Genomic DNA, 17744 nt, shown 5'->3' with positions numbered 1-17744 from the left:
TAGTCTCTGCATACATCTTCTTTAAAACATTCAACCACTTCAGCAGCAACATGGACCCAACATTCATCTTGCCAACACCACTTTCCCCCTAAAGGCCCTGCGGCAGAAATGCATGCTGGGATATGGTGTTTAGTCCAGTAGATTCGGGATGATACAGTGATATCAAGGTTTAGAGCGGTTGTCACAGCCTTTCACCACATTAGAACAAGAAAACTCCTTTCATGCCGGCTTTATATTTGAAAGACTTTCTAGTGACGACACCCCTTCATCATCACTAGTGGCAAAACTATTGTGCAAATATAAATAAACAGCATTAAGTGTCCCGAAAGCGCCACCTGCAGGCCATCAGCAGAATAACAGCCGCTGCTGTGCGATATGAGTAGGGTGTTACCTGTAGTAAAGGTGAGGCTGTGAGGCTGGTGTTACCTGTACTACAGGTGAGGCTGAGCAGGGTGTTACCTGTAGTACAGGTGAGGCTGAGTGGGCGGGGCCCAACTGTAATACACGTGATTGGTGGTTGATTGGTGAGTCACCCAAGCAGCTTTTGAGTACAGTACATTTACAGTAAAAAAGAGACAAGTAGCTTCTTCTATCAGACAGATATCATTATTTAAATGGTGACATTGTTGTTTCGGTTAATTGATGAGGGATATGTATGAGGGCATGGCTACGGCTTGTACCTCTCCTTTTAGCATCACAGAGGCTAGCGCTAGCGGCTACCTTGTTAGCATCCTCATGAGTTAGTATACTCCTTGTTAGCACCACAGTGGCCAAAGCTAGCATCTCTACATCTGGCAGCCCATTTATCTATGTGTCACATTGGCTCTGATTGGTCGATGCAGTTGTGTGCGTGTGTATCTGTGTCCCATCTCATATGTGTGTGTGCGGGGGGTGGTTCCTTGTCCGCACCCCCCCAGCAGGACCACCAGGCAGGAAGTCCACCTCTGGGGACAGGAAGTCCACCTCCTGGGACCGGAAGGGAGATTCCTCTGTCTCCGGATCTGGCCGGCCTATCAAGAGTTGCCCCTGGTGATCGTGGTCGCCGTGACAACCGTCACCATCAGGACCGCCATTACCCTCGGTACCGCGGTCACCATCAGGACCCCCAGTATCCCCCCCGGTCCCCATCCCGGCGGCCCAGCTCAGGGGCCTGGGGGCGGGGGCGGGGCCACCCAGTGCCCGCCCCGCCTCCAGGCTCAGAGGTCGGCTCCAGGCCACCTCCCGTCTCAGACCCGCCCTCCCCCGCAGAGGCACCTTCCCCTGGGAGGGGCCGGCTTCGCTCTCCCCGGGCCCCACCACCACCACCAGCGGGGGGGCGCGGCCCTCTGCCGGCCCCCGGGCCAGGGGCCCACCAGGGGGGGAGGGGGGCAGCCGGGGGGCAGTCCTCCCGACGGGGCGGGGGGGGTAGCAGTCCAGAGCGGGGTAGGGGAAGTCGGGGGAGAAGAAGGGAGAGGGGGTGAGGGAGGCGGTGGAGGGGGGAGCCGAGTCAGAGGAGGTGGAGCAGCCCCCCTCCCCGTCCTCCTCTTCCCTGCCCTCAGGACCCCCTCCCTGAGGAAAGCAGGAGAAGGTGGTCTGGTAGGGGGGCTCCTCCCCCTGGGGGTCGGGCGGTTGCAGGGAGGGGCGGGGCTTGTGGAGAACGTGGCGGTAAACCTCCAGCAGGGAGTCCAGCTTACACTCAATAGACGACACCTGGGAGAGGGAGACAGGCAGTTATACACATGTCTGTCTGGGAGTGAGAGACAGGTGAGTTATAGAGACTCTATAACCCACCTGTCTGTCTCTCCACCTGACTCGCTCTAACTCACCTGTCTGTCTCTCTCACCTGTCCCTTTCTCCCACCTGACTGTCTCTCTCACCTGTCTGTCTCTCTCACCTGTCTCTCCACCTGACTCGCTCTAACTCACCTGTCTGTCTCTCTCACCTGTCCCTTTCTCCCACCTGACTGTCTCTCTCACCTGTCTCTCCACCTTGCACACCCTCCCCAGCATGCTGAGGTCGTCCATCATCTCTCCGTCAGCGATCATCTTCTCCCTCATCCTCCTCTCGACCGAGACCTGGCCTTTACCAAGGATGTGGTCCACCCTGAAACGCACGCACGCACGCACGCACGCACACACACACACACACACACACACACACACACACACACACACACACACACACACACACACACACACACACACACACACACACACACACACACACACACACACACACACACACACACACACACACAGGTCCAGTGATTAATCTGTGTGTGGACACTGAACACAGAGCAGTCGTTAGTTTCAGCCCCATGTCACATGACACACGGCCCCAGGTCACATGACACACGGCCCCACATCACACGGCCCCACATCACCTGACACAGGGCCTCAGGTCACATGACACACAGCCTCAGGTCACACGACACACAGCCCCACGTCACATGACACACGGCCTCAGGTCACATGACACTGGTTCTCTACCTCCTGGTCTGGCTGGAGGGTGGAGTGGTTCTGGTTGGTCCGAACAGAGAGAACCAGGTCACATATACTCACACACAAACACACATACATATACAAACACATTCAAACTCACACACAAACATACACGCACACACAAGCCTTCACACATGCATGCATGCTTAAGACACGCACACACAGTCAAGGTCCGGACGTGCTCGTTTGGCTGCGCTACGATGTCCAGGGACTGCAGTTGAACTTTGCCAGCGAATGCAAGGGAATCTTAGGTCCATAGGTTAAGGGTGTGAGGGTGTTAGGGGGAGCTGGGGTTTAGGGTTTAGGTTGCTTTAGGGTTTAGGGTGCGTTAGGGATAGTTAGGGATTAGGGTACGTTAGGCTTTAGGGTACATGAGGGTTTAGGGTGCTTTGGGTTGCGTTGTGGTCCGTTGTGGTCCGTTGGGGTTTGGGTTTTAGAGTTTAGGGTTTAGGGTGCGTTGGGGTTTTAGAGCACGTTAGAGTTTAGGTTTTAGAGTAAGTTAGGGTAGGGCTGGGCGATTAATCGAATTTTAATCTCGGATTTTCGACAGATTTTCGATTTTAGCGTCAAATGATCACAAAATGATCACACATGATAGAGTTTTTCTTTTTTTTTAAAAATTGTAAAAAAAAATATTTAATGTTTTATAGAAAGGGCAGAACAGCTGGACAAAGTTGCAACGTTTTTTTTGGGAGAGACATGCTGAATAAATACAACATGTTTTCAAACTCAAAAATAATCGTTTGAATAATCGTGATTTCAATATTGACCAAAATAATCGTGATTATGATTTTTCCATAATCGAGCAGCCCTACGTTAGGGTTTTCGGGTGCGTTGGGGTTTAGGGTGCGTTGGGGTGTTCGGGTGCGTTGGGGGTTTAGGGTGCGTTGGGGGTTTAGGGTGCGTTGGGGTCCATTGGGGATTTTGGATGCATTGGGGTGCATTAGGATGCATTGGGGTGCGTTGAGGGTTTACGGTGCGTAAGGGTGCATTAGGATGTGTTGGGGTGCGTTAGGGTGCATTAGGGTGCGTTAGGGTGCATTAGGGTGCATTAGGGTGCATTAGGATGCAATAGGGTGCATTAGGATGCATTAGGGTGTATTAGGGTGCATTATGATGCATTAGGGTGCATTAGGATGCATTAGGGTGCGTTAGGGTGCATTAGGATATATTAGGATGCGTTAGGGTACATTAGGGTGCATTAGGATGCGTTGGGGTGTGTTGGGGTGTGTTGAGGGTTTACGGTGCATTGGGGTGCATTAGGATGCGTTGGGGTGCATTAGGATGCGTTAGGGTGCGTTAGGATGCGTTGGGGTGCGTTAGAATGCGTTGGGGTGCATTAGGATGCGTTAGCGTGCGTTAGGGTGCATAAGGATGCGTTAGGGTGCATTAGGGTGCATTAGGATGCGTTGGGGTGCGTTGGGGTGCATTAGGGTGCGTTGGGGTGCGTTGGGGTGCGTTAGGGTGCATTAGGGTGCGTTGGGGTGCGTTAGGGTGCATAAGGATGCGTTAGGGTGCATTAGGGTGCATTAGAATGCGTTGGGGTGCGTTGGGGTGCATTAGGGTGCGTTGGGGTGCGTTAGGGTGCATTAGGATGCGTTGGGGTGTGTTGGGGTGTGTTGGAATGCGTTGGTGTGCATTAGGGTGCGTTAGGATGCATTAGGGTGCATTAGGGTTCGTTGGGGTGCTTTAGGATCCGTTGGGGTGCATTAGGGTGCCGGCGTGCATTGGGGTGCACGGTGGGGTTGCTTTCGGCGGGTGGAGCTAACCCCTGCGTGGCGGCCTGTCTCCGGCGGGTCTGGCCGTAAGAAAAGTGATGAGAACGAGTCTTCTTCACCGGCCGCTTAGGAGGACCCACTACCTTGTCCAGTCTGACACACACACGCACACACACGCACACACACACACACACACACACACACACACAATCATACATTCCCATACATACACACACACACACACACACACACGCAATAACTCATTTATATACATACACACACACACACATGCAAACACACGCACTCGCACACAATCACACATTCGCATACACACACACACACACACACACACACACACACACACACACACACACACACACACACACACACACACTCGGCTATGAGAGATATACAGGGTGATCATACTGAAGCTGGAAAGGTCAGTAACAAAAGTAAGAACAGGGATTCGCTGGCCACGCCCTTGTTGGGCTCCCCCCATCGCTGGCCACGCCCTCGTTGGGCACCCCGCCACGCTGGCCACGCCCTCGTTGGTCTGAGGGGTCACATCTGCCAAACCTCCGTCCTGAGACCAAAGCCTATGAGTCTTGTTTCACGGCCTCATTGGTCAGATGTTGTTCATCTCTCCAACACAACATGAACACTGCCCAGTCTGTGAATACATGTTGGAATTATTGTGTTTCTGGGCCGTAACTTGATGCTTCATGGGGATCCTGGGAGGAGACCAGCTGAGAACCAATCAGAATAGAGTAGAATACCAGAACGATGCTGAGGAGGGGGGGAAGGAATGGGGTTCCAGGTACAGTGGGCCACTTTGATTAGTTGTGACATCACAGAGTTGTGACACAAAGAGTGTGCGTGTCTGTCTGTCTGTCAGTGTGTTTGTGTGTGTGTGTGTGTGTGTGTGTGTGTGTGTGTGTGTGTGTGTGTGTGTGTGTGTGTACCTGTGAGTGTGTGTGTGTCTGTGTGGATGACGCTGCGTTTGAATTTGTGTGTGTGTGTGTGTGTGTGTATACCCGTGAGTGTGTGTGTGTCTGTGTGGATGACGCTGCATTTGAATGTGTGTGTGTGTGTGTGTGTGTGTGTGTGTGTGTGTGTTTACCGGGACTGCAGGCTCTTGATCCTACACAACATGTCCAGGTGTCCGGCCGAGTACTGCTCGATGACGTCTTTCACGTCGTACGGACGCAGGGTCTCCTTGAACTTCTTCTTAGCGACATGGAACCTCATGATCCTACACAGACACATACAAAGACACAGACACACACACAGGTACAGACACACACACACACACACACACACACACACACACACACACACACACAGGTATACCCCCCCCCCACACACACACACACACACACACACACACACAAACACACATTGATAGAATAAGTGACTGTAGTTAGTGCATTCCTCCACCAGAGGGGGCAGCAGACCTGTTCTGGTATTTAAAGAGAGGAGAACGAGCATAACAACAGATCAGGTGACTTAATGTATTCATAGGAAACCAGAGAACACAACCCTTCTGTGAGATACCTCCTAAACCTTCTTTCTGAAGGCCTCTCCGCTCCTTCAGAGTAAAGGTCCCCTCAGACTGAGTAAAGGTTCCTTCAGAGTAAAGGTCCATTCAGACTAAGTAAAGGTTCCTTCAGAGTAAAGTTCCCTTCAGAGTAAATAAATGTTCTTCAGAGTGAATAAAGGTTCCTCTGAGTGTGTGAAGGCTCCTTATAGTGATGAAGGTTCATCAGAGTGATGAAGGTTCCTCAGAGTGATGAAGGTTCCTCAGAGTGAGTAAAGGTTTCTTCAGAGTAAAGTTCCCTTCAGAGTGAATAAAGGTTCTTCAGAGTGAATAAAGGTTCCTCTGAGTGTGTAAAGGCTCCTCAGAGTGTGTGAAGGTTCCTCAGAGTGTGTGAAGGTTCCTCAAAGTGATGAAGGTTCCTCAGAGTGTGTGAAAGTTCTTCAGAGTGTGTGAATCAGGCCCTAAGGTGAATGTTGACTCTGGTCCTCTGTCTGTTTCCCCTCAGCGGGGGGCGGAGCCTCCTGACAGCTGATCTGCTGGATCAACACTCTCTACAGCCGGGGTCAGAGGTCAGCACCCGACACCCTGGGAACCGGCCGGGGGCCGCGGGCCACTGGTCAGGGCAGCTAGTCAGGGCCACTAGTCAGGGGCTACTAGTCGGGGTTGCTAGTCAGGGTGACTTGTCATGGGCTACTAGTCAGGTTCGCTAGTCAGGGGTTACTAGTCAGGGGTTACTAGTCAGGGGCTACTAGTCAGGTCGACTAGTCAGGGGTTACTAGTCAGGGGTTACTAGTCAGGGGCTACTAGTCAGGTCCGCTAGTCAGGGGTTACTAATCAGGGGTTAATAGTCAGGGGCTACTAGTCAGGGCTACTAGTCAGGGCCACTAGTCAAGGTTATTAGTCAGGGCTACTAGTCAGGGCCGCTAGTCAGGACCGCTAGTCAGGGCTACTAGTCAGGGCTACTAGTATGGTAGAAAATAATGGAGGCTTAGGGGAGCCCCGAGGAGGGCTTTGATGCCCTCCTGCGGTTTCCCCTGCTTAGGTTTTTGAGATGCCTGCTCTGGGAGTGTGGACTGGTGTATTCCACTCAGAAGTTGGAGTTAACTAGTCCATACAACTGTAAAAGGGAGACACTACCAGCTCTATGAATATAAATATCTATACCGCAGGCAAATATAGTGGTATGGTAACAATTTCAATGCATGGTTTACTGTTTAAATCAATATTGGTTATACAAGGCTCATCTCTTAAACACATGTGGTAAGTCCTGTCGGTTTAGGATCAGGTAAATGAACAAGGCGATGAGTGTGGCCTTTGCAAACAAACCCAGGTTCTGTTGCTACTCTATGCAAGTTGTAATAAAGCCTTGAACATTCAAACCTAGTCCTTCTTGACCTCTCGTATTTGGTTTGAGTATTAGATTGTGGGTTTTATCCACAACACTAGTCAGGGGCTACTAGTCAGGGCTACTACTCAGGGCTACTAGTCAGGGTTACAAGTCAGGGGGTACTAGTCAGGGTTACTAGTCAGGGCAGCTAGTCAGGGGCCACTAGTCAGGGCTACTAGTCAGGAGTTGGAGGTTCATTAGTGACAGCCAATAAGAGCTCACCTGACAGCTCGGATCACGCCCTTCAGAGGAGCTGATAGGTCGTCCACGGTGACATCACAATGGCAGCCCCGCTCGTCGAATGAGTCCTCTGACGGCATGCCTGGGTCTACGCACACACACACACGCACGCAAGCACGCACACAGAGACACACATATGCACACGCATGCACACGCATACACACGCACGCACGCACACACACACACACACACACACACACACACACACACACACACACACACACACACACACACACACACACACACACATACGCACACCCACACCCACTCACACTCACACACGCGCACTCACACATGCACACACATATAGTGCATAACCTTTATATGCTTTCATACAGAGTATCTGAATAACTTATGTGTCCCAGTCCATGTCCCAGTCCGTGTCCCAGTGTGACCCAGTGTGTGACCAGTATGTGTCCCAGTTTGTCCCTGTATGTGGACCAGTATGTGGACCGGTATGTGACCAGTCCGTGTCCCAGTATGTGTCCCAGTGTGTCCCCCCCCACCCCCCTACCCTCGGGGGTGCGGCCCTTCAGCCGCAGCGAGGGTCTGAACCTCGTCCGGTCGTTGAAGCTCCAGCTCTTCTGGACCTTGGCTCCGCCCCCCAGCTCGGCCACGCCCAGCAGTTCCCCAGCGGAGGCGGGAGGGGGTGAGCGCGGCCGCTGGTCCGCCCCGGGGGGGGAGCGGCTCTTGATGCTCTGACCGCGGGGGCTCGCCAACCTCACTCGCTCCTTAAAACTCAACTTCTGACTGAGAGAGAGAGAGATAGAGCGAGAGATAGAGAGAGAGAGAGAGAGAGAGAGAGAGAGAGAGAGAATAAGCTTCAAATTCTGTGTATGTGTGTGTGTGTGTGTGTGTGTGTGTGTGTAGTGATACAGACCTGTATGTCTGCTCTCCTTGGTCTTTCCTTGGAGGTTAGTGGAGAAAAGAGAGGAGGAAGAGGGGGAGACGAGAGGAGGGAGAGAGGAGAGGAGGAGAGGAGGAGAGGAGAGGAGGGGAGAGGAGGAGGGGAGCGGAAGGAGGTGGAGGAGAGGAGGGGAAAGGAGGAGGAGAGGAGAGAGAGGTTAGTGTTATTATTCTACAAGGTTCTACAGGGAACACTAACATTAGGTCAGGAGGTTAAGATTTAGCCAATCACAGGCCATTTCCAAGCAAACATGCAAAGGCTACTCAAAGGTCATGCAAAGGTCACCCACAGGTCACCAGAGGGAGGAGATGGGAGGTGAGGAGGAGTTCTGTCACCGCGCAGAAGGAGGGCTAATGTTGTGCTAACGTTATGCTAACAGTGAGCTAACTCTTGGTGGTTTGTCATCGATTTGAAACTGGTCTTAAATGGTTGAACTGGTTTGCACTGGTGTGAATAGAGCAGAGGTCGTGGAGAAGAGCTGAGCTCTCGGAGCGCCAGGATGTGGCGGAGAGCAGACAGGAAATTAGGAAGAAGAAGAAGAGGAGCAGGAAGTTGGTACGTACTTGGCAGGGCTGCAGGTATGCAAGGCCTTTAAATGAGGCTTCCAGGTCGCTATGGAAACCGAGTTCTCATCAGCTGCATAACTACGCCAGACACACTACGTGCAGAGAGGAGCGAGGATCATTAAACACAACATCTACTAACCCAGGGCGAGCAAGAAAGAGAGAAAGAGGGAGAGAAAGGGGGGGGGAGGGAGAGAGAGAGAGAGAGAGAGGAGGCTGAGAGGGTGAAGTGTAAGGGTGAGGGGTAAGGTGTAGTGTGTTGGGGAAGAGAAGGGGATGGGAGAAAAGGTGAGAGGGTGAGGGGTGAGAGGATGAGGTGAGAGAGGGTGAGGGGAGAGAGGGTGAGGTGAGAGAGGGTGAGGTGTGAGAGGGTGAGGGGAGAGAGGATAAGGGGAGAGAGGGTGAGAGGGAGAGATGGTGATGTAAGAGAGGGTGAGGTGAGAGAGGGTGAGATGAGAGGATGAGGGGAGAGAGGGTGAGATGAGAGGATGAGGGGAGAGAGGGTGAGGTGAGAGGATGAGGGAAGAGAGGGTGAGATGAGAGGATGAGGGAAGAGAGGGTGAGATGAGAGGATGAGGGGAGAGAGGGTGAGATGAGAGGATGAGGGGAGAGGGTGAGATGAGAGGATGAGGGAAGAGAGGGTGAGATGAGAGGATGAGGGGAGAGAGGGTGAGATGAGAGGATGAGGGGAGAGAGGGTGAGATGAGAGGATGAGGGGAGAGAGGGTGAGGTGAGGGAGGGTGAGAGGGTGAGTGTTTGAGGTAGGGTACGTGGTGAGAGTGGTGGTACATGCCTGAGGGGGGAGAGGGAGTCTTGGTAGTGTTGCCAGGTGGCGTGGAGGTTGAGACGACTAGCATCAGTAGAATAGAGACGCCAGGCTGCCTGCACACACACACACGCACGCACGCACACACACAAGCATAGAAACATGTGTACACGAATACACACACACAGACACGCACACACACACACATACACACACACGCGCACACACAGACAAACACACACACAAACACGCACACAAACACAAACAAGCACACACATACATAGAGGCTTGTAGTTGCAGGGGTGAGGGGTCAGGGGTCAGGTGAAAGCTGATGGGATGATGTCATGGGGCGTGTCCAGGGGACCGCTGTGATGTTAAGTTGCTATGACTATCATAAAGTGATAGATGAGAGATTAGATCAGGACCCAGCAGCCTGTATATTGATGAGGTTCCTGATTGGACAACCTTGTTATGACCAGGTCACTCAGAGGCGGGTCAAAACGAGAATGTCAATCTCAGGGTGAGAGGCGGGACTTCCTTCAACAGAAGGAAACACATGATCCAGGAGAGGGGGAAGGAGAGAGGAGAGATGGAATATACAGACACACTTTGAAGTTAGCCATTACCATTATTAACCAATTAGAGTGCCCCCTGGCTACCATGGTAACTAGGGAAATCACAGGACAATCATTGGTTGTTGAGAAATGTATTTTGGTGGGAAACCTGGATAACAGTTAGACACACAGAGAGGGACAGGGAGACAGACAGGTGAAGAGACAGACAGGTAGACAGACAGATAGGGAGAGAGACAGACAGATACCTGGATGAGGCTGGGAGGAAGAGAGACAGGTAGAGAGACAGGTAGGTACCTGGATGAGGCATGGAGGCAGAGAGACAGGTAGAGAGACAGACAGGTACCTGGATGAGGCTGGCTGCAGGGTTCCTCCTCTTCTCAAAGTGTTTCTGTCTGTGCTGCTCCTGGACCTTCAGAGCGAAACCGGACCCTAGAATGCCCTGAACACACCCGCACGCGCATGCACACGGAAACACACACACACACACACACACACACACACACACACACACACACACACACACACACAGACGCACACACACACATACACACACACACACACACACCACACACACACACACACACACACAGACGCACACGCACACACACACAGTGTATATATAGTGTATATATATATAGTATAGTCTTACAGCAAGCAGGGTGAAGGAGAGGCCAAGCAGAGTTAGAGCGTGCATAGAGTAGAGCAGAAGTAGTATAGAATATATAAAGTATACAGTACATTAGAGGTAGTATGTATAGTATATACAGTGTATATATAGTATCATAGTATATGTAGTATATATTGTATTTATAGTATATGTAGTTGTTAATATAGTGCAGATAGTATATATAGCATATATAGTATATGTAGTATATATAATGTATATATTATATAGTATCTAGTACGGTCTTACGGCGGGCAGGGCGAAGAAGGAGATTCCCAGCAGAGCGAAGCAGGCGGACAGCAGTCGGCCCGTCCAGGTCTGGGGGGTCTTGTCTCCGTAGCCGATGGTCGTCAGGGTGATCTGTAGGGGTCAGAGTTCAACACACAGGAGCTTAACCAACCTGGGACAGCCTTCACAGCTTTACTCCATCTACGGTTCTCATCGGTTCTCGTTCTCCTCGACCTGACGGGGCGTTTGACATCGTGAACCACCAGATCCTCTCGCTGTCCTGGTTCCCATCCCACCTGACCAATCCTATCAGGTCACAGTGAATGGCTCCTTGTCCAAACTCTGCCCTCTCGACACTGGGGTCCCTCAGGGCTCTTTGCTGGGGCCCCTTCTGTTCTCCCTATATACCAGATCATTGGGCTCTTTGATCACATCCCACGGTGAACCTCCCCCACACCCCTCTTACTTATTGTATGTTTGTACGTCCTGACACTTATAAACAGTACTTAGCATGGTGTAGCATCTTATCCTAGCTATCTTTGTTGCATAGGGGAATGGGTTACCCTAGCCATTGTCAGTGCTTGGCGATTTGGTTCTATGAACATCTTTACTGTACCGACATACGGAGATATAGTGTAGTTTCTCTTTCTTTGTCAAATGTACTCATTGTAAGTCGCTTTGGATAAAAGCATCTGTTATTGTAATGCCAATATGTGTATTAGTTTGCAGCTTTGTGTGTATAATATTTGTATATGTAGTTCTACATGGGGCTGCATTACCGTCCCCCACCACAGGGCATCAGCGTAGGTGGAGAAGTCCTTGTTATCCTCCTTCTCCACCTGGTACACGAGGAAGGAGGAGAAGATCAGGACCAGGAACCCAATGTACCACGCAGTCACCAGCTCCTATAAAGAATATACATATATAAACATAAACATATACCAATTTACAGGCAGTCACCAGCTCCTATATAATATATATATATAGAAACATATATATAAATATACAGGCCGTCACCAGCTCCTACAGAGAACATGTATATAAATATATATATATACATAGTATATATATACAGGTATGTATACACATATATACAGGTATATATAAACATACAGGCAGTCACCAGCTCCTACAGAGCACATATATATGTAAATATATATAAATATACAGGTGTATATGGACTACAGATACCAGCAGTATCAGAGTGTGTTTGGACTACAAGTCCCAGGGGCCTCTACGAATTCTCTTTTTTTCATAGGAAATTTCCTTTCCTATGGAGGTGACCAGGAAGTTCTTGGAGGAAAGGTGGTTAGAATTCTAAAAATGCTTAGGAAATCCTTTACAGCTGCAATATTTAAAGCAACATGCCACCGACAAGGTTTACCGACTCTATGCAAAGACGCATGAGAGACGTGGTAAAGCAGAAGAAGAGAAGAAAAGAAAATACAATTGATATTAATGGATACCAATTCCAGAAACATATTAGGCCTATTTGAATCAAAATGAATTAATTTATTGCTGGTTATCAAGCACAATATACACCTTAAGAAAATAAAATGCAGACCTCACATTTTAGCAAGACTACTGGGGGCAGTTAATTTCAACATCAGCATAAGTTGAGCCTCTTTTTTTTCACATGTGAATTGGGATTGAAGTGGCCTAAAATATTCCCGTTGGCCAAGTCCGACCTAAGTGATTCTCACTGTTGGCGACAACCTGATTGAAATCAATACGACAAGAACGCATGGATTGAAAGACGATTGTTGTAGTCCAACTTCGGAAAACTGTAGTTCCTCGCGCAAGACGCTAGAGGTCAGCAATACTCGCTGTCGTGCAATGACGTCGGTAAGGAAAAGTGGAGTCAAATTCAATTTAAACAGTGCCTATGTTCGAAAGGAAGCACCTTTTCATCTCTCCTTGACCCGATGACGTTTTTCACAAAGGTTAAGAAAAGGAGGCATAAAGGTTAGGAGATTTTACTATTCGTAGAGGCCCCAGCAGTATCAGTGTGTTTGGACTACAGATCCCAGCAGTATCAGAGTGTGTTTGGACTACAGATCCCAGCAGTATCAGAGTGTGTTTGGACTACAGATCCCAGCAGTACCAATGTGTGTTGGACTACAGTACAGATCCCAGCAGTATCAGAGTGTGTTTGGACTACAGATCCCAGCAGTACCAATGTGTGTTGGACTACAGTACAGATCCCAGCAGTATCAGTGTGTGGACTACAGATCCCAGAAGTACCAGTGTATGTTGGACTGCAGACCCCCTACCTTGCTGTGGGCGTACACCACGGACCCAAGCAGCTTCCAGGTGCCCCCCCGGCGATCCATGCGGACCATGCGGAGGATCTGCAGGAAGCGGAGGCTGCGGAGCGCCGACGTTGCAAAGATGTTGCCCTGGCTACCGGCTGAAACCACGGCAACCGAGGCGATGAGCACGATGATGTCTGAGGGCCCCGTGGTCATGGGTTAAAGGTTGAAGGAGGTTCAATCATTCATTCATCACTCTGTAATCCAACATCGTTCATACGTTCATCCATCCTATAGCAATGATACATAGCACTAAGCTATTAGCAGTAGGGCTAACAGTAGGGCTAGCCCAAGAGCTAGGGTCAAGGCTAACAGCTAGGCTAAAAGTAGGGCTAGCAGTAGGGCTAGCATGAGGGCTAACAGTAGGACTAGCCGTAGAGCTAGCAGTAGGGCTTGCCCCAGAGCTAGGGTCTAGGCCAACAGTTAGGCTAGCAGTAGGGCTAACAGCTAGGCTAGCAGCAGGGCTGACAGGGTACCGATGATGCAGAAGGGCTTCCTGGCGAAGCGCAGCCGGCCCGGCCCGCCGCGGTACCGGCAGCAGCAGCCCGCGCTCCAGATCCTCACCGTGTACTCGACCCCGAACACCACGATCATCACAAACTCCTGCAGCGACATGCCCTCACGTTACACCACCCTCACCGTTACACCACCCTCACCGTTACACCACCCTCATCACGTTACACAACCCTCAGCGTTACGTCACCCTTATCACGTTACACCACCCTCACCGTTACACCACCCTCATCACGTTACACAACCCTAAACGTTACGTCACCCTTATCACGTTACACCACCCTCATCATGCTACACCGCCCTTCTCAACGTTACACAAACCCTCAATGTTAAACCACCCTCGTCAACGTTACACCGCCCTCATCAAGCTACACCGCCCTCAACGTTACTCCACCCTCATAACATTACACAACCTTCAAGGTTACACCACCCTCAACACGTTACACCACCCTCATTACGTTACACAACCCTCAACGTTACACCACCCTCGTCACGCTACACCGCCCTCCTCAACGTTACACCACCCTCAACGTTACACAACTCTCAACATTACACCACCATCATGTGAAACCATCCTCAACGTTACACCACTCTCAATGTTACACCGCCCTCAAAGTTACACAACCCTCACCGCTACACCACCCTCGTCACGTTACACCACCCTTAACGTTACACCGCCCTCAACGTTACACCACCCTCCAAACAACACCACCCTCCTCCACGTTACATAGCCCTCAATGTTACACCACCCTCATCAGCTTTACACCACCCTCATAAACGTTACACCACCCTCATCACCATTACACCACCCTCATCAGCGTTACACCGCCCACATCCAAGTTACACCCCCCTCAACGTTACACCGCCCTCAACATTACACCATCAGCATCCAAGAAAAACCGCCCTCAACGTTACACCGCTCACATCCAAGTTACACCGCCCTCAACATTACACCACCCGCATTCAAGTTATACAGCCCATATCCACGTGTGTGCGTGTGTGTCTGTGTGTGTGTGTGTGCCTACCAGGATCAGCAGGCAGTGTGAGGACATGTCCTGGTTCGTCGGGAAGGTGGAGAGAACGGAGAGAACGAGACAACCCAACACCAAGACGAACCTGAGGAGACACACACACACCAGACACACAAACACACACAGACACACACACACAAGTTTGTGTTTGTGTGTGTGTGTGTTTGTGTGTGTGTGTGCGTACGTGAGTGATAAAATGTGTGGTGGATGGCGGAGGTCAGAGGTCAGAGTTTTCCGAAAAAGTATAGACTGGTATAATGGCGCTAACCATTTGTATGGTATTGTACGTCCGACATGCTCTAGTGAGAATGTGACGTAATTTCCTGGCTTGTAGCACGTTCCCGTTTGTCTTTGTGGGCATCGCTACAGCAAACCGAACAGTTTTTTCTTTAGCAAACCAGTTCGAAAACAAACAACACAATTTCCCGTTTTATTGCACACACCGCAAGACCGTGCAATGCATACATTGCTGACCGGAATAAAGTAGCAATGTAATCAAGTGTGTAAGAGCACTTATGCCTGCTCTAGCAGGTCGTTAGCCGATGCTAACGGAGGGCCGATGCTAACGGAGAGGCGATGCTAAAAGAGAGCTGATGCTAAGGGAGAGCTGATGCAGACCGACCGACTGACAAACAGGGAAAGAATTTCTGATTTCCTGTTCATCGGATGTAAGACCCAGTAAGTCTGCAGGTCTCTCTCTCTCTCTCTCTCTCTCTCTCTCTGGGTTATTTCAGCATCTGGAAGGACTTTATTGCTCATGAAAAAATGTGCAATATATTAAATTCTATGCGAGAAGCAGTTTTCAGTTATCTTGAATTGTGCTGTTATGCTGGCAGGTAGTATTAGGCTGTAGCAGGTAGCATCAGGTAGCATAAGGCTTTAGCAGTTGGCATCAGGCTTTAGCAGGTAGCATCAGGCTTTAGCAGGTAGCATCAGGTAGCATAAGGCTTTGGCAGGTAGCATCAGGCTTCAGCAGGTAGCATCAGGTAGCATCAGGGTTTAGCAGGTAGCATCAGATTTTAGCAGGTAGCATCAGGTAGCAACAGGCTTCAGCAGTTAGCATCAGGTAGCATCAGGCTTTAACAGGTGGCATCAGGCTTTAGCAGGTAGCATCAGGTAGCATCAGGCATTAGCAGGTAGCATCAGGCTTTAGCAGGTAGCATCAGGCTTTGTGTCGTCTCCCCCCAGTGGTTCTATAAAAAGTAGGACTTCTGGGTCAGAGGTTCTGCTGTAACCCAGTAGGACTGCTGGACCATAGGTTCCATAACTCAGTAGGACTGCTGGGTATCAGATTACTAGCATGCTAAAGCTAGTGATGCTGCTAAAAACAAAACAAATGTAAACCTTTTAAAGAAGCAGGAGCTTATCTCTGTGGTAACACAACATGTTTAGATAAAGGTAAAGGTCCCAGTCTGGGCTAAACACAGACTGGGACCTTCAGGAGACAACTCCATCAGTCCCTCATCAGTTTGGATCTGGAAGTCCTTATATGGGCATGGCTAACCAGCTCCTGGCTGTGTTTACCAGGAGTTTGAACAGCTAGCGGCTTGAGCAGCTCCCCCATCTGCACTTAGAGATAAACAGACACCCATAAGCTCGGCTAGGCTAGGCTAGGCTAAGCTAGGGCAGGGAAGGCTAGGGTCGGGCAGGCTCGGGTATGTGACGCTTTACTAGGCTAGGCACACACACACACACGCACGCACGCACGCACACACACACACACACACACACACACACACACACACACACACACACACACACACACACACACACGCACACGCACACATACACACACAGCTTTCTGTCTGTAAACATGATTTGAGAAACGATCAACAACATTGATCATTAACAATCGATCGCCAAAAGTCAGAACAGACTGTCTGTCTGTCTTTCTGCCACAAAACTTAACATCAAGTTGCATGACAAAATTTAACCACCTCTATGTGTGAGTGTTAGAGCACATAAGGAATTCTGCGGCCGTGAGTTTCGTCGCACGTTCTCCGTCGACACTCTTGTCTCAGGCTGAGGTGAACCGTACAGGAAATTTCACGAAGTAAACGGAAACGCAAAGTTGTAATTTGGAAGAAGACCATTTAAACCTTAAGCGGGGGGCCATCAGAGAACAGCTGGATGACATCAGAGAACAGCTGGATGACATCACAACAGCTGGATGACATCACAACAGCTGGATGATATCAGAGAACAGCTTGATGACATCAAAACAGCTGGATGATATCAGAGAACAGCCGGATGACATCACAACAGCTGGATGACATCAAAACAGCTGGATGGCATCAGAGAACAGCTTGATGACATCACAACAGCTTGATGGCATTAGAGAACAGCTGGATGATTGATTCAGCTCACACTCACACAACAGAAGGGATGAAGTGAACCAAAGCGTTCGGTGAGGGGCGGAGCTCCTCTTCTATAAACCCTCTCTGCGCTCTTATTGTGGAAAAGAGCCGCGTAATGGAACATTGGTGGCTGTCGCACTGCCATTAATCTGTGTGTCTGTGTGTGTGTGTGTGTGTGTGTGTGTGTGTGTGTGTGTGTGTGTGTGAGTGTGAGTTGTCTGTTTAGTGTCGCAGGCTGAGGCAGAGCTGTCGGGAGCTCCTGTTACCCTCCGACACGTGCACTTGCACATCAACTAGCATGTGCACACACACACACACACACACACACGCACACACACACACCCTCGATGCAGCACATGCATGCCTTAAGAAGTAAACATCCCCCGGTCCTCGTAGCCACGGCCCCAGGATCAGCTGCTCAGACCGCTATAGATAGAAAGGTCACTGTACACCGCACATCTGTCTG

The 17744-nt window shown here is 50.3% G+C and overlaps 1 protein-coding gene across 1 annotated transcript in view; it reads right to left on the bottom strand.

Moving 5' to 3' along the window:
* Positions 1-870: 870 nt before the first annotated feature.
* LOC307070561 (potassium voltage-gated channel subfamily KQT member 5-like) overlaps positions 871-17744 on the bottom strand; it is a gene marked incomplete at its 3' end in the record, with an annotated part of 19954 nt that continues 3080 nt past the window's right edge. Inside the window, exons 2-15 of the mRNA XM_079729068.1 lie at positions 14916-15006; positions 13854-13980; positions 13339-13514; positions 11845-11970; positions 11087-11197; positions 10517-10612; positions 8829-8927; positions 7877-8108; positions 7345-7450; positions 5319-5450; positions 1956-2082; positions 1613-1689; positions 1533-1548; positions 871-1473 (exon numbers count right to left, since the gene is read on the bottom strand). Of these exons, the coding sequence (XP_079585194.1) occupies positions 871-1473; positions 1533-1548; positions 1613-1689; positions 1956-2082; positions 5319-5450; positions 7345-7450; positions 7877-8108; positions 8829-8927; positions 10517-10612; positions 11087-11197; positions 11845-11970; positions 13339-13514; positions 13854-13980; positions 14916-14942 (2055 nt within the window). The 5' untranslated portion in view covers positions 14943-15006. The remainder of the gene's footprint in view (positions 1474-1532; positions 1549-1612; positions 1690-1955; positions 2083-5318; positions 5451-7344; positions 7451-7876; positions 8109-8828; positions 8928-10516; positions 10613-11086; positions 11198-11844; positions 11971-13338; positions 13515-13853; positions 13981-14915; positions 15007-17744) is intronic.

Source organism: Pollachius pollachius (assembly GCF_949987615.1).
Source record: "Pollachius pollachius genome assembly, chromosome: 2".
Classification (NCBI taxonomy): domain Eukaryota; kingdom Metazoa; phylum Chordata; class Actinopteri; order Gadiformes; family Gadidae; genus Pollachius; species Pollachius pollachius.
Note: the sequence above shows the minus strand (reverse complement) of the source record. Positions and strands in the feature narration are given on the sequence as shown.